This window comes from Candida tropicalis (assembly GCF_000006335.3).
Source record: "Candida tropicalis MYA-3404 genomic scaffold supercont3.1, whole genome shotgun sequence".
Lineage (NCBI taxonomy): Eukaryota > Fungi > Ascomycota > Pichiomycetes > Serinales > Debaryomycetaceae > Candida > Candida tropicalis.
Window position 1 is genome coordinate 150,085 of NW_003020038.1, and position 22,170 is coordinate 172,254.

Below are 22,170 nucleotides of genomic sequence, written 5' to 3' on the forward strand. Positions count from 1 at the left end.
CTTCTATGTTTTTTCGGCCCATCCATTAAGTGAGAGGCATTGTAGGAAAATGGATATAGCAGCCGAGGGCATGAATAAAGAAGGTTATTGAGAGAAAGGGTCAATATAGTCACCTATGTAAACTGAATGTTCCATTAACCAGTCTCTATGTAGTGACCACACTTTACATTTTTAGTGTCCTTTTATTGTTAGATCCAAATAGTATCACCCTCTGTTATATCTTCTATACACGCATTAGAATACCAGATGAAAAAAAAAAAAATAATATCGATTTATATTGTCTGCATCGTTCAATACCTATTCCATTATTTCAATACTATGATATGATACTACTACAACATATTAAACCATTATGCCGAAACAAACGTCTAATACAGTCAATACGAGACTACCGAGTTATGGCTATCGAGTCTTCTTGTGATGACTCCTGTGTTGCCTTGCTTGAAAAATCCCCATCGGAAAAACAACCAATAATTATAGATCAATTTAAGAAAACCCTACATTCAGCAGATATTGGAGGCATAATGCCAACAGCAGCATATAATTATCATATGGCAACAATGGCCAAAATGGTTCGAGAGTTTTGTTCTAAACATGGTATATCATCTTTAAATCCACCTGATCTACTTTGTGTCACCAGAGGCCCAGGTATGCCAGGATCTTTAAGTGCTTCAACTGAATTTGCTAAAGGATTATCTGTTGCATGGAATGTTCCTTTAATTGGCGTTCATCATATGTTGGGTCATTTATTAACGGCTAATTTACCAAAGAAAGATCAACCAAATTCACCACCTCCACAATATCCATTCTTGAGTTTGTTATGTAGTGGAGGTCATACAATGTTGGTGTTGCTGAAGTCATTAACTGAACATGAAATTATCATTAATGTTTGTGATATAGCAGTGGGGGATTCATTAGATAAATGTGCCCGTGAATTAGGAATGTATGGAAATATGTTGGGTAAAGAGTTGGAAAAGTATATCGATGCCATACCATTTGAAGAAAAACAAGAGTTTGATAACATGAACGTGGATACAAGAATATCCAACGAGTTGAAGTTTAGATTGACATTACCGTTTGGTGCACCAAAACATGGTATTTCCGAAGACATCAAGTTTGCATTTGCTCATTTTTTAAGTAATATTCAAGAGTATAAGGCAAATTATTATCCTGGTGGGGATAAACTTGATGAAAGAACGAAAAAATTCATTGCATATAAAACACAAGAGTTTGTGTTTGATCATATAGTAGATCGAATCAATATTTCATTCAAGAAGCATGGACTTTGTCATAGAAATAGTGATGGAATTTTGATTGGAGTTAAAGACTTTATATGTTCCGGAGGTGTTGCAACCAATAAGAGATTGAGAGAAAAATTACTGACCAATTTAAAGATTGAAGAATTAGGTACTGATAAAATTAATTTCCATTTCCCAGATTTATCATTATGTACCGATAATGCAATCATGATCGGTGCTGCAGGAATTGAAATATTTGAACAGTTGAGGTTGAAAACTGATCTTGGATTTACTCCTATTAAAAAATGGCCATTAGATAATTTACTAGATGTTCCAGGATGGGAGAAGATAGACGATGAGGAATATAATAGAATCTGTAAATAGTATTAATACATATATTAGAAGATGAAAATAATAATAATAATAATAATAATATAAATCTTGTACATATACACTATCATTCGAATTCAATGTCTGTGATGGATTCAGTAACAGATTCAGCATCGGAATCTTCTGTTCTCTTTCTTTTCAAACTATTTGGAATCACTTCATTTTCATCATCCTCAATAGTATCTTCAGGGGGCATTTGATCCTCTGGTTCATTACGGTGTCCCAAAAACGCGTCTCGTATATCATACAATTCGATGTATTTTCTCCATGCTCCATAATTGAATGTTGCAATATTATGGGTAGTTGTCATTTTGTGATCCTCTTCTCGAGCTTCTCTAATTTCTTGACCGGTAACTCTTTCAATACAAGGAATTCCATGTTCATCGGTATATAATTTCAATCTACCATCTTTAATAAGAAAACTTGTGTAAAATAAATTCTCCACACTTTGTCCAAATGAAAATGGATTTATGAAAAATTTGAATAAATTCACTCCTTCTCCATCATCCTTTTCAATATATGTACGATACACCATTTTAACCATATTAGCTGTGTTTTGTTCTTCGTTTCCTGATATGTCACTTGCTTGGACTTGTCTTGCTGTCGTGGATGATGATTTACCTTTAGTATCATCAATGTTTCGAGTTCTTACAATCTTTCTCTTTTCTGCTTTCAAAGGGCCATTTAAGAAATCAACCAGGATTGGTTTCTTACTAACTTGATGATAAAGTATCCCAAGTTTTAACCAATTGGTTTTATTAAAATTGTGTTCATCATTAACTGAATCTTCATCATCTTCGTCATCATCAGCTTGATAGTTATCCAAATCAACATCATCATTAGTTAGGAGACTTTCATCAGTGACGGCATATCTTTTCAAACATTTCAAGAATCCTCTTTCATCAAGCGATACCCCCAGATCACCAAAATTATGATTTCTGATACTCAATGCTGCAAAATCAGAAACTTCTTTAAAAACTTCAGAATCTTCTAAATGAATCTTTGTATCCTTGACCTTTTGAGTTTGAACTCGAGTATATAATTCAGAAATTTCATCAATATATCCAACCAGAATGGCTAAACCATTACCTTTCATAGCATCGTTAAAATGATTCTTAATTCGCTGACGAAGTTTTTCATAGTCTTCAATCTGTTCTTGTTTAGAAAATTTCTTGGTTCGTTGTGTTTCTTCCATGGTCATTTGGTGAGATGTAGTCGTTATTTGCTAAACAACTTGTAATTAAAAAGAGAAAATAAAATTCTGTCGTCCTTTGTTTCTTCACTTAAATTTTTTTTTTTTTTTTGATGTTAAATTACAGAACGCGTCGCCAATAGTTCATAATTTTTCCTTTCTCCCTACGTGTTTGACAACCAATTATGACAGACTTAGATACAAGAACAATCAAGAAGCTAGATGAATCAGTGATTAATAAGATAGCAGCTGGTGAGATTATTATTCAACCAGCAAATGCATTAAAAGAAATGTTGGAGAATTCTATTGATGCAAATGCAACTATGATTGATATACTAGTGAAAGATGGCGGATTGAAATTATTACAAATCACAGACAACGGTCATGGAATCAATAAAGTTGATTTACCTTTATTGTGTGAACGGTTTGCTACGTCAAAATTATCAAAATTTGAAGACCTAGAAAGTATTGCCACATATGGATTTCGTGGTGAAGCATTGGCTAGTATTTCTCATATATCAAGATTATCTGTTATTACCAAACAGCAAGATTCTAATCTAGCATATAAGGCATTTTATATGAATGGTAAATTATGTGGAGCTAATTTTAAACCAGGGGCCAAGAGTACAGAGCCACGCCCCACAGCAGGTAAAGTGGGGACCCAAATCATAGTGGAAGATTTATTTTACAATATCCCTTCAAGACTACGCGGTTTAAAATCAAAAAGTGATGAATTTTCAAAGATTTTAGATATTGTTGGTCGTTATGCTATCCATTGTGGAGATGTGGGTTTTAGTTGTAAGAAATTTGGAGACCCATTACAGCAATTGAATACAAGACCGAAATTGCCCATAAAGGAGCGCATCAGATTGGTTTATGGATCAGCTATTGCCAATGAATTGCTTGACGTGGAGAATATAAAGGAGGAAGAGCTTGGGTTGATGAAAGTGAGTGGTGTTTTGACAAATGCAAACTATAATAACAAAAAGAAGATTCAACCAATATTTTTCATTAATCATAGACTAGTTACTTGTGATCCACTTAAAAAAGCAATTAATTCCATCTTCCAATTTTTCTTGCCAAAAGGTAGCCACCCATTTTATTATCTTAGTTTGGAAATAAGACCAGATAATTTAGACGTTAATGTTCATCCAACCAAACGAGAAGTGAGATTTCTTAATGAAGATGAAATAATTGATGTTATTGTTTCCAAAGTACATGGGATTCTATCAAGTGTTGACACTTCACGAAAGTTCAAAACACAGACAGTTGTTACAAAAAGACCCAATGAAGAAATCGATGAAGGTATGGAATTACCTAGATCTCAAGTGACACAGCCATCGTTGAAGAAATATCGACAGGAAAATAAAATGGTTCGAGTTGATTCTTCTCAACCAAAGATAAGTTCTTTTATGCAGCTGCAGGAAGCTGGAAGTTACCACGAACATATGAAGAAGGAATTTGTGAATATTTCCTCACTGATGATACAAGAAGATACCAGCGAAGATAGAATCCCTAGTGTGCAAGTGGAAGAGATTGAAATTGATGATTTACCAAATCAAGACGCAGTGGTAGATGAGGCACCTCCTTCTTCTCCACAAGCAGATATTTTACCTGCTGAGTTGACTTCACCGGAAAAAGATAAAGTGCAAATCAATTCAACTAGAAAACAAATCCAGGTGAATTTGGATTCGATTGCTAATTTGAAAACAGAGTTGACATCCATTGTCAATAAACCTTTGACGAATATATTCAATCATGCAGTTTATGTGGGTATTATAGATCCAGTCAAGAGATTATGCTGTTTCCAATATGATGTTAAGCTATTCTTGTGTGACTACGGAGCAATGTTGCTAGAGTTTTATTATCAAATTGGATTACAAGAATTTTGTAACTTCGGCGAGATTCAGTTTGGTCTGCCAATAAAACTTGAAGAGTTGTTAGCTCCATTGTATGAGATCAATGATAATTTGGAGCCGATGAACAAAATCATTGATACAATTGTAGGTATGAAGGAGATGTTTTTTGAGTATTTTCAGATTGTAATAGATGAAGAAAATAGATTAACCACATTACCAATGTTAGTTGCTGGAGTACAACCTGATTATAATAAATTACCATATTTTCTATATCGATTAGGAACCAAAATCAACTATGAAGATGAGCAGGATTGTCTAAAAGGTATTCTTAGACAAATTTCATTGTTTTACCTACCAGAACCCTCGGAAGAAGAAAGTAAAAGAAATGAGTTTGAACAACAATTAGAAAATATATTGTTTCCGGAGATAAAAAAACAATTTTTAGCCCCTAAAAATATGTTGAGAGATGTGATTCAAATTGCTGATTTACCAGGTTTATATAAAGTGTTTGAAAGATGTTGAAAGAATCTTACGACATTGATGTCTTATTTTTCTAACACACGGCTGCCAAAAAGAGTAGGAAGTTGGAAGCAAAAATTCTCACATGAGTTCAAAAATTTTTTTTTTTGGGTGCCGAGTTGCAGATCTTTTCTTTGTGTCGACTTCTCCACATGATAAAAAACAACAATAACGAAAAAAAAAGAGACAAGCTATCAGATTAACTACTCGGAACTAATGTACGAAATTAGACTATTGTTGTCAATTTGATTTGAGTAGTATACGTTTGAGATCATGGTAAATTAGTTAATTTAATAGCTGTGTAGATCAATTGAAGTTACAAGGGATATATTGATTTTTTTTTTTTTTGCAGACGATCGGTAGTATGTCTTTGGTTAGACCAGACCTAATGAGAAACACCAATAGATTCCTAATAGTTGGTTATTGATTTTTTTTTTTATCACAGACCAAAGTGTTTCACATATAGTACTGTCTTATCACCTTAACTTGCATATTTAGTAGAACAAGAACCTTCGTGAGAAAAGAAAGATGGAATCTGTGTTAATCTATTGTGTTCACGATTATCATCATCATCCAGTGGAACAAAATGACAACTGTGATAAAATGTCGTCGTAAAGGAGGAGTTAATTTCTTGTTTAAGTAATAAAAAAATTTCCGTGGTGCGTTCCCGTGCGTGTGCTTTATGCTTTGCTATTTACCACCACCACCACCACCACCAACAGGGGAAAGAAAAAAAAAAAAGAGAGAAGAAAATTTGCAAAGAATTTTAAGACCAATTTAAGAAGGTAGAAATAAACTTACAATCTATAAAAATAATCCATAAAAAAATTCAAGTGGATCTTTTTACTTCTTTTTCTTTCTGATCTATCATTCTCCTTATATTCTTTTGAAATCAGTATCAAAAGTATTACCATCATTTAGTGTGATTTACCATTATATCATTACTAAATTTGCTGTATATCTACTTTTGCTAACAAGAGTTTAATTTTTCACACAGTTTGTCTAGATTGAAGGACGAAATAAACAAACAAAAAAAAAAAAAATAAAAAAATCTAGTGAGATTTTATCTGCCTCGTGTTATTTCAACAAAGTATCAAGATAGCCAACAACAGATAGATCCCATTATATTTGTCCAAGATGTATATCGAGAATTCAGTCAATGAAAGGTATACTCGTACTTTAAATTTTGGATGTTTCCCCAAAAATGTCTTGCAATTCCAAGACACTCAAGATTACTTTCAACAATTGGTGTTTGTTGATTACCAATTAGAGTTGTTGATTGATAATGAATTCAACAAGAATGAGTTGTTATCTTTAGAAAATTTGTCCCAACTTGAACAAAATCCAAATAGTGTAAATTCGGCTAATGAAAAATTACAACAGTTGATTAATTATGCCAAGTCAATTAGTTTGAATTATGAAAATACATCCAAATCTTATGATGAAAACTTGTATTACGTCGTGTTAATGGCGCATTTGTATTACTTGGATGATAATTTGAACCACATGAATAAGCTTTTGGGATCTATTGCTGTCCCATTTCAAGTTTCTAAAAATGCAAACGCTTCTAATTCCAGTGTGAATCAAAAGGAGTTTATCGAATATTTAACTGTTAGATATTATGTGTTGTTGGGATTAGTTGGTGGGAATAATTCTAATGTTTGGTTAGAATATTTACAGAATTATAGAAAACCATTTTCTAAAAGTCAAGTTGTGGCAAACCATTGGTTGGATTTATTATTTCGTAATTTGTCCATCAATTTGAGTAAAAATGGTACCATTCCGTTTTCTTTTGTCAATCATTTGAGAAATTTATCATTTTTCAACAACAAATTAGCCATCATTGCATTTTCAAATTATTTATTACGTCCAGAAAATTACAAATTAATTAATAACTCGTTCAAGAGCGACTATACTACATTTTTAATCAATGAAATTGAAGAAAATATTCTTGTTAAAAGTCAATTCCCCAATGCCATTACCAATGATACGACTGCTATAGAAGTCAATGACTATATAAATAACCTTTATGAATCTTTGAGTTATGTCCCATTCAATTTGTCAATTTTAAAACCAAGCTTATCTAAAAAGTATCTTCTTGATGCTACCACCAAAACATACCAGAGTCGAATTGTTTTGTCTAATTTGATCTATACCTTGATTGATTTGAATGATTATGACGAAGCATTAGCAGTGTTTAAGACATATATTGATTATTCCAAAAAAGATCAAGAATTGAAAGGAGGTTATATTGATGATATTTTAAGTATCATAGACACTTACAGTACTTGTGTGATTCATTTTAATCCTTTGAAAAGTTTTAAAGATCATAAGAAGTTTCAATATAATCACGATTCGATGGTTCTGGAAATGTTGAAACAATTTGTGGTTGAATTGTTGGGTTACATGAAGAAGTTGGAAGAATTAATTGATTTGTCATATGACGATGACAATCATGCTAGTGATAGAAATCCATTGAGTTTCTTGTACCGAAAGTACAATATGAACATTTTACAATCAGACAATTCGCAATTTATCGAATTGATTTCAAAAGCATGGTACGCCATTGGATACTATTACTATTATTTGGCCAATTTTGAAAGCTCCAACCAATCACTCTTGAATGCAAATGTCAACTTGGTATTGAAATACTACAAGAATAGTTTAATTGTCAATTCAACCGGGAATGTCTTTTACTTGTTTAGTTATGCTTTGGCTTTGGCCAATTCCGGATCATTGAAATCATCATTAAAGTTGTGTAAATTCATATTGAAGAAATATCCTGAATCATTCAAGACTTGGAACTTGTTAGTTTTATTGTTGACTTCTTTTGATAATGATAACGCCGATGTTGTTAAACCAGCCACCAATTTTGATAATATTTTACCCTCAGACTTAACCAATGGCAATAGTATTGACGGTCAAACAACACAACAAGATCCTAATGGATATGTTGCTCCAAGACCTCAAATGAGAGAGCCAGAAAGATTCATTAATAAGGCATTAAATATATCCGGGTTGTATGTTATGAAACATAAACAGCGAGATATCAAGTTGACTGCCGAGACAAAGTATGAAATCTTACAATTAAAATTAACCCAATTGGCTGTTTTGGAATCTATTCATGGGTCTCAATATATGATTGATTATTTATCTGAAGTATTTATTTTATATCATGAACTTTTTGAAGTTCAATTGAAGAGTGCACCACATGTTGCTCAATCGTCAAGACAATTCGGAGCCTTGGATAAATGGAGTCATCGACCAAGTTTTATTGATCCATCACCAAATGCTCAAAAAGTCAAGCATGAATCATTTATTCCACCAGTACCAAAATTTGAAGAGTCAGATTTGGAACCAAAAATGAGTAATCATTCAAAGAGTGGATCTTCAAGAGTTGATAAATTAAAGAGACTTTCAAATATAACTTCAAAAGACGGGGCAATTGGTAGAAGAGGTTCTTCTATTTATTCTTCAGTACATCTGAAGATTAAGAAACCAGAGCTGAAACATAGTAGTAATGGTAATGGTGTAGTCAAATCACCTCCATCAATAACTACTTCACCAAAACCGGCATCTGTTGAGAATTTCATTCCTGAAGAGACTTCAGCTCCATTAAAAGCTACTGATAATATAACTGAAAGAAAAATCCTTCAAGAAATTTGGTTATGGACTAGTCGAGTTTTCTTGAAGGCAGGATTAATTGAAGAATGTGAACAATGCATAGTGGAGGCAGAATCGATTTATGAACCAAATATTAAAACATTTACTGCATTAGGTTTTTTAACTAGTAAGTCAAGAAAATTTTTATCATTACAAGAATTTGAAAGATCATTGGAAATTTTAACAACTGATTCAACTTATAAGTATAATATTAATGATTATAATTTGACCCTTTTAGGAATTGCCAAATTATTTTTAGTTGATGATGAACAGAAAAATTCATTATTTATATCCAATAAAGATTTAAATATTGGATTGATTAGATTGAAAAATTTACTAGAAGATTTCTCAAATGTATGGATGGGTGGATATAATAATGTTGAAGTTTGGTATTATTTAAGTAAAATTTACCAATTTATCGATGATAAAATATTATTAACCAAGAGTTTATGGAAATGTATTGATTTAGAAGACCAAAGACCCGTTAGAGACTTTATTTCATATGAGTTGTAAAATAGTAGTTTGTGTATAAGTTTATATATATATATATATATTACTGTTATTATTAAATAGACGTATATTTTACCTAGTACACCCCTGTTGTTGTTGTTTGTGCAGCTATTGTACGAGTTAATGCAAATCTTCTGATGCATGTTTAACCATGTCAACACGACCTCGCCTTAGTTTTTATTAGAATGTTTTATGAAAGAATGTAATACGATCAAGGTACATTAAATATCACCACATTATCGTCATTAAATGTAATGTACCAAAAATCTACTTCTTATTTTTTTTTTTTACAGTAAATTCAATTCACATATTTTTAGCAACCAGTGTTAAATAAAAAAAAAAAAAAGTCGTGCATTTGTGTACAGAAAATATCATCTACAGCCGGGTTTCGGTATATACTTTTGACAGAGAGAGAGAAAGAAAGAGAAAGAGAAAGAGAAAAATTTTCTAATTTATACAGCAATTGAAATCACGATAATATAAACTACATATACAATTTTAATATAATTCAAATAAAATGACAGATTTAGAACCAAAATCAATTTTATATTGTGGAATTTGTTCATGGCCTCCTGAATTTTGTGAATTTGGACTTTCAAAGAAAAAATGTCAATCATGGTTAGAAACAAATGATTCAGAACTTTATTCAAAAATTTATTCAAGTAATGAATTACCAAATATTTCAACATTAAGTTTAGAAAAAGAAGATAAATTATCTAAAGAATTAGCTAAAAAAGAACATAAAGAAGAATTAAAACAAGAAAGAAATAAACAATTGAAACTTCAAAGTAAAATTACAATTAAAAGAATTGAAAGAAATAAAAGAAAACATATTATTTCAATTTCAGGTTTAGAAATTTTTGAAATTGATACTAAAAAATTAAGTAAAACTTTTGCAAGTAAATTTGCTACTGGTACAAGTGTTGTTAAAAATGCTGAAAAGAAAGATGAAATTTTAATTCAAGGTGATGTAAGTGATGAAGCAAAAGAATATTTAGAAAAATTATTAAGTGAAAAAGGTTTAGATGATGTTAAAGTTGAACAAATTGATGATAAAGCAAAGAAAAAGAAAGCTCAAACTGCTTGATTTGTTTTTTGTTGAATGGATAATAAGAGAGATATCTACATATTATTTGAAAAAAAACTGGTTTATACATGCACATAAACATTAGAATATATAAATATATATATATATATATATATATATAATCAAGCATTCTAAATCTAATATTGTTCTTGTTGTTATCTAGTATTATAAATAAATAAATAAGTAAACCTATTATTACTATTATGAGATTAACTTTGAAATTGAAACTTTTTCTTCTTCCATAGTTGATGAATTATTTGGCGGCGATTTTGAAGCTTCTCTTTTTAATACATTAATACTTGGTAGTTTTACATTATTAGAATCAGAATCATATTTTTCTTCCTTGAGTAAAGGAGAAGTTGTGGAAATAGAATGCTTTTTAATATTATTATTGTTATTATTATTATTATCATCATTATCATTATTTGTTGGTGAAGTGATTTTTGGAATACTTGGTAATGTAATTGGTGATTTTTCTGTTGTAGTAGAATTAGTAGTGGCAGATGTTTGTGTAGGTGATTTTCCATCTATTGAATTTGATCTATTAGTATTAATTGGTGGTAAAATATTAGATGAGATTTCCGACTTGCGTGCTGCCTCATTTTTATCAGCAGAAAGACGAATATTATGGGACGCAATATTTGCAACACTTCCAGCATTTGATGTAATTGGAACTACTGAAGGTTGTTGAGACAAAATAGGTGACAAATGAGGAACACTTGATGGATTACTCAATGGTTGTGAAGACGGTACTTGAGGCTGTGGAGTGAGAATTGTACTTTGTGCATTACCTTGTTGAGGAATTGGAGGTGGTAAAGTTTGAATTGCTGGTTGTCCTGGATGACCTTGTTGTTGTTGTTGTTGAATTGTTATTGGCTGTGGAGCTAAAGCAGTTGTAATCATTGGTGTAGGTTGGGCTGAAAGGGTACTTGTTGGTGCATAAACAACTGAACCAGTTTGTGTTAATACAGGAACCAATGGACCATATGGAGATTGAACAATCTGTGGTGAAGGTATATGTCCTGGCGGTATATGGGTCATTGTAGCAGGTTGTTGTTGTTGCTGTTGCTGCTGTGGAGGTTGTTGGCCTTGTGTTGGAGGTGGCTGAGTTTGTTGTTGTTGGGGCGGAGTACGAACAGTGCCAGCTGTTGAATTCGTAGAATTTGTTTGCGGAGATGACGAAGTGTTGTTTTGCGGTGGTTGAATTCCTGGAGCAATAACTGAATTAATAAATGGTGATAAATTAGCTGAACTTGCAGCGGCTGCAGCAGCACTCATAGACATATTGGGGGCCAATACGCTAGCACCAGGTGCAGCACTCAATGGATAAGCCGGTAATGCAGCACTTCCTGGAGCCATTGCTATAGGTTGTCCATGTTGTGCACTCATCATACCTGGTTGAGGAATTATATTATTAACACCTGCACCATTCCCACTTGTAGTACTTCTCAGTTCATCAATAAACTTACCATTGGAATCCAATTTTTCCTGTCGAATATTTTGGTTATACTGAGCAATTCTAAGGGCATTTCTGGCATTATTATCTAAATTCAAATAAGCACAATGCAATTTCCCTTTTAGACAATTCAAACATGCCGGCAAGGTTTCGTCACATTTGATTCTTCTTTTTTTACAAGTGCCACAACCCAAATGTGAATTTCTATGTTTTCTTCTGGAATTCTTCTTCTTTTTCATAACACTGTCTTTAAGTTGACTATCGGATCCAGATGTTGTACTATTATTGGTGGTATTACTGCTATTAGTACTGTTGCTATTACTACTATTTGTGCTACTATTATGTGTTGTGTAACTATAATTCAATTGTTGGGGTTGTTGAACTTGTGCTTGCTGGTGTATTGAAGTTAAATGTGACAAATATGCTGGGGCGGAAGTTGAAGTATTTGAAGATGGACCTGGTTGTAAAGGTGGTAAAGTCATTGGTTGTCCTTGTTGTTGTGGTTGCAGTAAAGAAATTGGCATAGGTGGTGGGGGAGGTTGGACTTGATGATAATCAGGTGGTGATTTATTTGTGGAGGGTGCTTTTTTAGGCGGGTCTGGGTTTTTTAATGCTTTATGATAAATGTCCATCATTGGTAAAAAGGAGGATGATTCCGTCGGGGGGATTTTCACAAAAGGGATCAGGGATATATGTGTTCTTTTATAAGAAAACTAAAAAAAAGAAAAAAGAAAAAATCGTAATATTGATTTTAACGAGGCACTGTCGATAACTGAAAAAAATATAACTAAGACAAGAAACAAGAATGTGTATTTGTTTGTGTGAGAAATGAGGTGTTCTTGAGATTGCCTTGACTAAGTTATCTTCAGGGTAGTTTAGGAATGGAAATAACAATAACAATAATAATAAGAAGAAGAAGAGAGTGGTTAGTTGATGGTGTTTTTTTTTTTTTATTTATTCAAATTAATTTGCTTTAATCAGAATAACTGTTTTCTTGCTTTTTATTATTAATTTCTACCATCTAGAGCCCATTATTATTTATTTATTTTTTCTCTCTCTCTCTCTCAGTTCTGTTCTGTTCTGTTAAAAATAGCAAAAATGGTAAAAAAAAAAAAAAAAAAAAGAGAATACGGGAAAATTAAGAAGTTTAGTTTGTGAGGAGGTAGTGTAAACATGCACAGCCAAAAGTATTGTGTGTGTGGATGTCTCTCTGTGTAAGTATATGAATGTGTGTGTGTGTGTGTGTTAGCTTGCTTATTTGTAAATTTACGAATAACACAAAATTGAAATTTAATAAGGAGAAATAAGTACATAAGAAAAGAAAGAAAAAAAAAGTTACTAATATGCAGGACACACCTGTATACGAGGGGCTTACAAAGAGCCGATTTGGACAAAAGTATTTGTTGATATTAATGATGTAATAGGATGTCATACATTTACACCCCATGTGACAAATAAAGCGAGCAACGAATCTAACCGTAACATGACGTCAGGTCAAATTAGGTTTATATAAGACCCATTCATTAGCAACTCTTTTTCTTCTATTATTACGACCCATGAATAATAATGTATAATAAATTAATACTAGAAGAGAGATACGAACCTTTTTTTTTTTTGCCCTGTATTTTAATTCTATTTCTGGTTGCTTACTTACTTACTGTATGATGATTATTGTGTAAAGTTTAAGATGCCATTCTTATTGTTCAAAAGAAACGGTAACCGATCCTTTTTTGATCATGGGCCGACTTTTGTTAATGGAGCAAAAAACGATACTTTCCGCAAGTGAAGAAGTCAAAAGCAGTCCCAGCTTCTTCAAACGAACAGGCTTGCATAAACACACAAAGTATCCTAAATGATATAACAACAACATCAATAAGAAGAAGAACAAAACAGCCGGGCACAGTTTCCACAAAAGATCCCGCATGCCCTGTGCGTTCTAAACAATTCAACAGGAATACCCAAACTAATTATGAATTCCGCTAATTACTCAAAAATGAACGTTTCATTTCAGTTTCAACTTTAGAGGAAGTAGAAGAAGAAGTAGAATGGACTAAATAATAGATCGACAGTCTAAGAAAATGAAATGACTTTCTTACGTATATGGGATAAAGAGCAAAAAGAATATTATTATTAGAGTGGAGCAAATAATGACAAATAAAATTCCCCTTTCCTATTCCCTTTCCTTTCATTGATTTGATCATCGTATCACAAACACGGATTTGCATGTTAATTCCGTGTACTAAGTAAATCGTCCACGGAAGAAGTTCATTGGTGTGTGTGTGATTTACTTTTTTTTCGTTTTTTTTGTCCGGTACATCACGGCCCGTAATCAGGAAGGTGGAATCCCAATAGTACAGAAAAGGTTGGAATATATGTAATCACATAAACTTTAATAGACAATTCTGTAATTGTAATCAATGATGCAGTACACATATTTATTTTTGTTACGATTCTGTATAATCTTCCCGTAATTTAACCCGAACCAGAAACCATATGGTGACGATGACAAACTCGATAAGATTTTTAGGCTTATTAATCACCTCCAAGAAACAATATCCTGTAGTTAACTTCTTATTGTCACTGTTGCCCATTGTATGTATTATTATTTTTTGATCTGTTTATGTAACTTTATATTGTGTCAACGAATCTAGAAGTGAATTATCCTGGTCGGGGTGCGTGGGTTGGTAGGTTGTTTGAACAATTGAATAGGCAATTGGGATTGTTCACCTGATTGTAATTTGGTGTATAAGGTTTTGTACTGAGTTTACGGAAAGGTCAAACAAAGTTCCTAATAAAGAACTAAATCAAACAATAGTTGGAGGAATAATTATTGTCATCATCCGCCTCACTGGAATAATTTTTTTTTATTTTTATTTTGTCATTTTTTATTTTGCCCGTTGCTCAGCATTGTTTTCTTTACCCCTTTTTCGGTTTTTTTTTTATTTGCCCTTGTCTTATTGTACATTTCTTTCATTCTCTTATTTCTACTAAATACGTAAATCTCTTGCTGATTCAAAAAAAAAAAGGAGTGAAAGTAAAAATAGCAAACCAAACATACCATGTAATAGATCACCTCAAGGAGGAGTAAATTCTCTTAAGGAGATTATAACCTCGTACACGACCATGTCGATGATGCTGTGCCTAACCGGTGACTCACAATTGCAGTATAATTTGGGAACTAGTTTTCTTTTTTTTTTGACGTCCTGACAGCAAATTCCGCTCTGTTAAATTCAACTTTGTGTATGAATTCATACATTAATAGCTTTTACGCTCAATTGATTTTGTTTTTTTTTTTTTACAATTCCATCATAAGAAGAATTTGTCGATACGAATAGGAAACACAAACTAACCTGAAACTAGGCTTGGTTTTATTTAGCATTTATTTTCCCAGGAGGCTCATATTGTCCACTATGCAACATTTTTTTTGTCGGCGTTTGCAAATTAATGGTGGGATGGCTTTAGCTATGATGAAGATACTAAGTCGTTGCAGGTTATCGGGGAATATGCCCCGAAATCCCGGATACGGTTGTGATTTTTTATTTTTTTGGTAGAGAATCCGCTCGTTATTATGGTATATTTTTGAAATAGCTTAAGATGGTCAACCAGCATGTGTAGTTGATAAGCCATGGTTAATATTTGATTATTATTTTTTACATAATCCAAACAATTCACTGGTCATATTTCCATTACATCTGTATAATTCCCCTTACTTTCTTAAAGTTGGGGGAAGTTATCTGAATGATAGTTTTCGGTTATCTCGATATCCAACTTCATCCGAAAGCTGGATATAATCTCAAATTATTGGGAACTTATCTCCATAACTCATGACCTCTCAGTAGTCTACAGTTTAATTCAGTTTAGTAGGAAATTGCGGAGTTTACAACGTAGTAAAAGTTTACAAAATTCGACACTAAAATGAAAATATTGTAATTACTATACGCACTAATTGTTGTACGGGACAATCTTTGTGCAAATTTTGTTTGTTGGTTAGTTTTGACATTGTTTCAGCTAATGGGTAAAATCTCTTAATGACCGCAAAAAAAAAGGAAAAAAAAATCTATTAATAATACAAATATAATATCTTGAAACATTCATGTCTAAAAAGAAAAATAAATAAAATGACTAGTGAATAAGAACAAATAGATTGTGATAACTGAAAAGCAAGATAACAAATACGAATTACTTCAAATGAAAAGACATGAACAGTACTCTCACTCAACCATTCAGTTTATGTGTCGACATAATTAACTTTGCCACACCTCTTTTTTAAAAATCAATTTGACACAGACTAGGCATGAGACATGGAATGGAGTGACTTCCCAAGCACGAATTTTATGCACGATTTGAGCTATTATTACACAAAACATCCGTCACGTGTGAAGTGCTCAAAAAAAAGTTTGAACCTAAGTCGCAGAAAAATAGTTTTCTCACTATAAATACATAGTAACTGAGAAATCTTATTGCAAAGTTTTAAGACATAAATACTGGCAAACATATTGTAATATACACCATACAATAAAACATTTATTCATAATAAATAAAGGAAATATGTTATATATGTCCTAGAAGCAACTGTAGACTATTTTTGGGTGTTTTATGCTTGTTTTAAACAAATTTTTAAAGCCGGTATAAGAATGTAGAATTTTAAAGGTAAATTGTTGCAAAATTTAACCGAATTTGATTAGAAAAACCATTCAATGATCAAAAAACCCAAATACACTACTATAACACTATAAATATGATACATTCTTTACATATTGATCATTTAAAACCATTGTAAGTTTATCTGTTATTGTATTGAAGCAATTAATGGTGTATACGTAGTATAAACTTCAAATGGCTTACTTTATAGGTACTTATTCGCTCCTATAGACACCAAATAGTAAATATAACGGCTTTATAGTAATTATAGAGGTATAATTATTATAATATATAGATTATATGGCAGTTTAAGCACTGTGGGTGTGGTAAATTAGTCTTAAAAGTAAGTATTATATAGGTATTTCAACCAGTCTTAGTAATTTTCTCACTTTAAGTTTTTTTTTGCTAAGACTTTAGATTTTTTTTCAACACTTAACTTCAATCAATAAACTTACAAGTTTGAAGGCTATTTATCTTGTAAATAACGTAAATTATAGCTCTATAATCACTTCACAGGTTACAGGATTGAATACATATCAAACTATATACTATACTTGTGATTTATTGCTGCTGAATAGCTTTAAAAATAAACAATGTTTAACTTAGCAGTTTTTCAAGACAGAAAACTAATAAACAACACAACTTCATATATTTACCATCAATCAAATGTATCTTCTGGATCCAGTAGTTAGCTTACCCTTTACCTGTTGCTTCTGACATGAAAATGGCCATAAAAATGATAAATGTTCTTACAACTTAGCATAAAAACAAATCAAAATAGATGGATCACCAACACTTCAACATAACAGCAAGCAATATGCCCAAAATAGCATAAAATATAGACAACAGTGACCTTAAAGCTTGCTCTTTCAACCAACAGGACCAGGGAAATACCTTAACCAACTAAACTTAATGGTTTTAATCCATTAAATGGATAAAACATTTACCACACTAAGCAAAAAGCTAATAAACAGTTTAAAAACGCAAAATAACACCAACGACTTAACTATATAGCATTGGAAAGCTGGAATAATGGTTCAAAATGAATGTAAACATCTATAATTAGCAAAATAACCACTTCTAAATATGAAAATGTTAATAAATAATCAATTTATGAAGGGATTAATAAAAATTAAGCAACAAAGACCTTGAAATGGGACATAAAACACAACATATTGAACCATTAATTGAATTGATAGCTTTAAATGGACGTAATCATCGTTAAAACATGGTCAAAACGACTGAAAACAAGCAAAAATCATGCAATAAAGTTAGTAAATAATTCTAAATTAATTAAAAACAATAAAATAAACATACCTGAATTAAACTAAACCACTATATAGTGTTAAAAAGAGATTAGACCATTGAAATGGTGTATAATTTGTTGTTTTTTGTTGATGGTTGAAGAAAAAGAAGTGGTATAAACATTTGTTTTTTTTGTTTGTTGTGGTTTCGTCGAAATACCGCGAAAAATTTTGAGATTTGTTGTGATTTCGATTGAGAGAGAAAAATGCGACTTTTTTTTTTAAAAGTTTTCGTTCAAATTCAAAAGTCGCATTTTTTTTTTCAAATTTGATTTTGTGTTTGTGTATCAAAAGTTTCGTGCTGAGGAAGTTACTCCATGGAATGAAACAAAAAAAAAAGAACAGCGTAATGCAAAGTATGCATGTCAACAAAATGTGCATCTGCAACCCTGTGAGTAGTTCATGTATTCTTTTCTGTAAGAATCATGCCATTATTTTCCTTTTGGCTCTACAATAATGTAATATCTAATTTTAGAAGACTAGATTTTTTTGGGGGAGAAAAGATTTAGAATCACGCATGTGATTCCGTGAAAGAAAGATAAGAGCGACTGCTTTCAAATCAACATTCTGGAATTTATTTTATGTCATTGATAATCACAGGTCAAGAATATCTTATAGAAGGGGTGATAGCATGATGATTGATAAGCTCAAGAAAGACAGACTCAACGATTGATTAAACATTCTTCACTAATTGGAATCTGCGCACCATCCCAAAAATTTGAAATTACAACAAACAAAAAAAAAAGTTAGATTAAAAAAAGAACTTAAATCAATACATAAATTCGTACATACACATATCTGTATGTTTTAGTCTGCATGGTACTAACCATTTCAGCATAGAACTACGAGAGATTGCATAGCTTACAAGAATAAGACATCATTAGTAAGCACAGCATATGAATCCTCTATCACTTTCAGATCAACTTTCATCGCGCATCGTTCAACGTGCAGAAATTGTAGTTTTGTTTCTGATTTTTCCTCCTCGCTAGAACCAGAAGTTATTATGTATCAAACTACGAAGTCAAGTTCAATTGGTGTATATGAATGCTAATTGGTTTATTCATTCATCGATGTACAAAATTAATGATCATAATAATAATAATTATACAAAAAAAAAAACGACCATTTGGATCTACATCCAATATCTTAATATTTTTATTTGATTTTACATAACGTTTCAAATCTAGAGATGAAATAAGCCTTGTTAAAAAATAAAAGCCATTGTTAATCGTGAATTCCTATTTCTTTTCCTTTTTTTTATATATATACACTTATGTCTATATGCAATTTCATTTGCTATTCGTCGTATTACCAATTTCACCTTAATCAATTTCACGTCAATAATAATGTTATTACGTTTGATAGCAATAATAATAAAAACTGTATGAAGATAAGCCCTGTTATCACGTGGCTTTATCGGCTATTTTGTAAATACCTTTCTCCGTTATTCGTAATAAATTTTAGTCACACAAAAATTAAAATTTACTGCTGCCAAAAATTTTTGTTTTTCATTTTTTGCCTGAAAAAGGAAGGGGGTGTTAAATTTGTATGAAGGTGTTGCTTTTTCTTCATTTCGCTTTTTTTTTCTATTACAATGGGACAAAATTTTGTGTACGATGTTAGTTTCGTAACTGGTGCACGTTAGTTAATAATCTACAAATCATGATGTTCCCCCCCAAAGTATCAGGCAAATGAACAGCCAGAATCATCGACTTTAAATGTTATCTATATCGTCAGAAGCAATAAGATGTTGTATTGATGATACTCAAATGGGATATTATTAGGGTTGATTGGTTTCAAAAATCATATCTCTTTTATTTTTTTTATCGTAATTCCTTGAAATTGATCTACTCGTGATACATTTTATATAAAACAAAGTAAAAATTCTTTACCAAATAAAATATTTATAAAAACGAATGAACCAAATATAGAAAATATTAAATAATAAATAAGGGATACTATAATAACCCTTACAGATTATTTGGTTATGTAATGTTACATCCTTCTTTTTTAGTCAAAGCGCAAAAAAAAAAGCTAATGGTTTATTGAATAAAGTCATTTCATTCATTCTTCGCCAACACACAACTTAACAACCACGATCACAACAACAAACACACTCCCAGAGAGAAAGACGGAGAGCAATCTAACTTGATTGCATAATCATCATCAATGATGGTCATTTAATTTTTTTTCTTTACATTTTCTTTACATTTTCTTGCTCAATTATTTGCGCTTCTTGTTAGCTTTTGTATGTACACATTAGATGTGTGGTTATTTTTGTTGATCGGTGTGCTAATCTTATTGACAACGGAAACAAGAAAACTATCCGGAATCCCGGACAATAAACATAAATAATTGAACAACTTTATCCTTCGGATCTTGATAATGTTTAGTTTTTCTTTATATCCTTAATTCTGTATCCCTCTTTTCCCCCCCTCTTCCAAATCGATCCGATCCTCCAAAAAAATAACAAAAAGCATTAAAGTAAAATAAAGAAGTTGCATCTCAGTAAAGTTTTTGTATTTGTTTTTTCGGTTCTGTCATCCCGTAATTTATTTTTTGCTCCTTATTTGATAAGTGTGTTAAAAAGTACGAATGAACCTTGAGGGGAAAAAATCAGGAAGAACCGAAAAATTAAACAAAAAAAAAAAAAAAAAACTATATGAAAATATCAAAGGTCATCACTGTGATCTAAATATATATTCCCCCATAAATAAAAAGTTAGAATTTATTATGTCACATCAAGAAGAAATTGAACTGCCATTAACTAGTTTACAACCTGATATACAACCACAAACTACTACTACTACTAGTACCTCCAAATCTAAAAAGAAAAAACAAAGAAAACCTCAAACTGAAGAAGAATATGCATTTCAAGTATCGCGATGGAATGAAACCGGACCTACTATAAATACCGATACTTGGTTATTTGAAAATCTAGAAGAATTAAATGTTGATGTCAAAATAGATAGACTCAAACTATTACATGCAGTTGAATTAGCTTATTATCAAAAAGATTATGAAAAATGTCTAGAGTTACTTAAATTAGGTGAAAAGATGTATAATGTTGATTTTGATGAAGTAGGGGAATGTATTACTAATGACTATAAAAATTCTCAAAAACAAGTTAAATGGAATAAAAAAGTCGAAAGAAATATAATGGAATTGTATAATATTAAAAAAAAGTGTATTAATAAATTGGGATAGATATATTATTTAGGTTCGTTTAATCCATATTCTAGCCTCTATAGAACTTACCATTCTTTTCTTGTATATTCGTTCATTATTTTCGTCGTCATCATCATCATCGTCTTCTTCCTCTTCTCCCTCTGAGTTATCATTTGATGTAGCATCGGGGAGGATGAATTCATCCAATACTTCTACTGATCCAGTCAATATATCAACTTTATAATTTTTATCTTGAAAATGAAGGGCTAAACTTAAGACTTTTTCAATTGTTTTGTTCATTCCTTTAACAGTTATATATTTAACATTCTTAAATTGTTCATTTTGATATTTCTTAACATTACTTTTAGTTTTATTGAATTTATCTAGTGTTTTAGTAATTTTTTTAAGTGATGAAATATATGGAGTTCTTGATTTAATTAAAAATATCGAAGAGGCTTGAGTCTCTGTTAATGGTTTCAAATTTGCACTATGTTTAATATGTTTTCCTTGTATACGTTTCCCCATGATGGATTATAATTGTTGTCCAATGTCAGCTCCGATATTGGTTGTAAAGTTTTTGCTCTTTTTTTTTTTTGTTTCTCCTTTAGAGATGATGATCTTGAATTCAATTGAAAACGCGGTTGTCAAATTTCCAAATAAAAAAAAAAAAAAAAAAAAACTCAAATCGCGTTACCACTTTCATCAATAAACAACAAACTTATTTATCAATGATTTCAAGAAAAAGACAATTTGAAGATGATTCAACCTTCAATTTCATGTCTCCTATAACATCCCATCCAGAGACGAAAAAATTACAAAGAAATAAAATCCATAGTGAGGTACATTTGAAGACCATTTCAATGATGATGCAAGCTCAATTAGTGCTACAGAAAGAAGAAAGACTAAATAAAACTAGTCATAATCAACAAGAAGAACAGGTGGAAGAGGAACAGAAATCAACGTATTATCAACGACCATATTGGTGATGTCAATCAGTCGACAGCAGACAGCTGTCACTCATCAATCAACACCCATCAACCAGCAACAAACAGATTTCTTTATAGATTATAGAATCAGATTTAGGTTAATACAAATAATTGAAAATGTTGTATTAAGAATATCCAAAAGAACTCAACACGTCGA

At 31.4% G+C, this 22,170-nt stretch overlaps 9 protein-coding genes across 9 annotated transcripts; 5 read left to right on the forward strand and 4 right to left on the reverse strand. All coding sequences in view use genetic code 12, as the record gives it.

The window, feature by feature from the left end:
- Nucleotides 1–323: 323 nt before the first annotated feature.
- Nucleotides 324–1,622, forward strand: CTRG_00067 (putative N(6)-L-threonylcarbamoyladenine synthase; the record flags this gene model as incomplete). Its single annotated transcript, XM_002545240.1, has 1 exon — nucleotides 324–1,622. One exon carries the CDS (start codon nucleotides 324–326, stop codon nucleotides 1,620–1,622), a length of 1,299 nt encoding a protein of 432 aa, XP_002545286.1.
- Nucleotides 1,623–1,695: 73 nt separating this feature from the next.
- CTRG_00068 (Smc5-Smc6 complex subunit) lies at nucleotides 1,696–2,829 on the reverse strand (the record flags this gene model as incomplete). Its single annotated transcript, XM_002545241.1, has 1 exon — nucleotides 1,696–2,829. One exon carries the CDS (start codon nucleotides 2,827–2,829, stop codon nucleotides 1,696–1,698), a length of 1,134 nt encoding a protein of 377 aa, XP_002545287.1.
- Nucleotides 2,830–3,005: 176 nt separating this feature from the next.
- Nucleotides 3,006–5,201, forward strand: MLH1 (mismatch repair ATPase; the record flags this gene model as incomplete). Its single annotated transcript, XM_002545242.1, has 1 exon — nucleotides 3,006–5,201. The coding sequence occupies one exon, from the start codon at nucleotides 3,006–3,008 to the stop codon at nucleotides 5,199–5,201; it is 2,196 nt and encodes a 731-aa protein (XP_002545288.1).
- Nucleotides 5,202–6,335: 1,134 nt separating this feature from the next.
- CTRG_00070 (uncharacterized protein) lies at nucleotides 6,336–9,374 on the forward strand (the record flags this gene model as incomplete). Its single annotated transcript, XM_002545243.1, has 1 exon — nucleotides 6,336–9,374. One exon carries the CDS (start codon nucleotides 6,336–6,338, stop codon nucleotides 9,372–9,374), a length of 3,039 nt encoding a protein of 1,012 aa, XP_002545289.1.
- Nucleotides 9,375–9,888: 514 nt separating this feature from the next.
- Nucleotides 9,889–10,458, forward strand: CTRG_00071 (uncharacterized protein; the record flags this gene model as incomplete). The annotated part of the gene is made up of 1 exon (XM_002545244.1): nucleotides 9,889–10,458. One exon carries the CDS (start codon nucleotides 9,889–9,891, stop codon nucleotides 10,456–10,458), a length of 570 nt encoding a protein of 189 aa, XP_002545290.1.
- A 201-nt stretch (nucleotides 10,459–10,659) lies between these two features.
- On the reverse strand, nucleotides 10,660–12,549 carry ZCF21 (Zcf21p; the record flags this gene model as incomplete). Its single annotated transcript, XM_002545245.1, has 1 exon — nucleotides 10,660–12,549. The coding sequence occupies one exon, from the start codon at nucleotides 12,547–12,549 to the stop codon at nucleotides 10,660–10,662; it is 1,890 nt and encodes a 629-aa protein (XP_002545291.1).
- Nucleotides 12,550–17,877: 5,328 nt separating this feature from the next.
- Nucleotides 17,878–18,240, reverse strand: CTRG_00073 (uncharacterized protein; the record flags this gene model as incomplete). Its single annotated transcript, XM_002545246.1, has 1 exon — nucleotides 17,878–18,240. The coding sequence occupies one exon, from the start codon at nucleotides 18,238–18,240 to the stop codon at nucleotides 17,878–17,880; it is 363 nt and encodes a 120-aa protein (XP_002545292.1).
- Nucleotides 18,241–20,454: 2,214 nt separating this feature from the next.
- On the forward strand, nucleotides 20,455–21,066 carry CTRG_00074 (uncharacterized protein; the record flags this gene model as incomplete). Its single annotated transcript, XM_002545247.1, has 1 exon — nucleotides 20,455–21,066. The coding sequence occupies one exon, from the start codon at nucleotides 20,455–20,457 to the stop codon at nucleotides 21,064–21,066; it is 612 nt and encodes a 203-aa protein (XP_002545293.1).
- Nucleotides 21,067–21,075: 9 nt separating this feature from the next.
- On the reverse strand, nucleotides 21,076–21,552 carry CTRG_00075 (ribonuclease P/MRP protein subunit; the record flags this gene model as incomplete). Its single annotated transcript, XM_002545248.1, has 1 exon — nucleotides 21,076–21,552. One exon carries the CDS (start codon nucleotides 21,550–21,552, stop codon nucleotides 21,076–21,078), a length of 477 nt encoding a protein of 158 aa, XP_002545294.1.
- Between the last annotated feature and the right edge of the window lie 618 nt (nucleotides 21,553–22,170).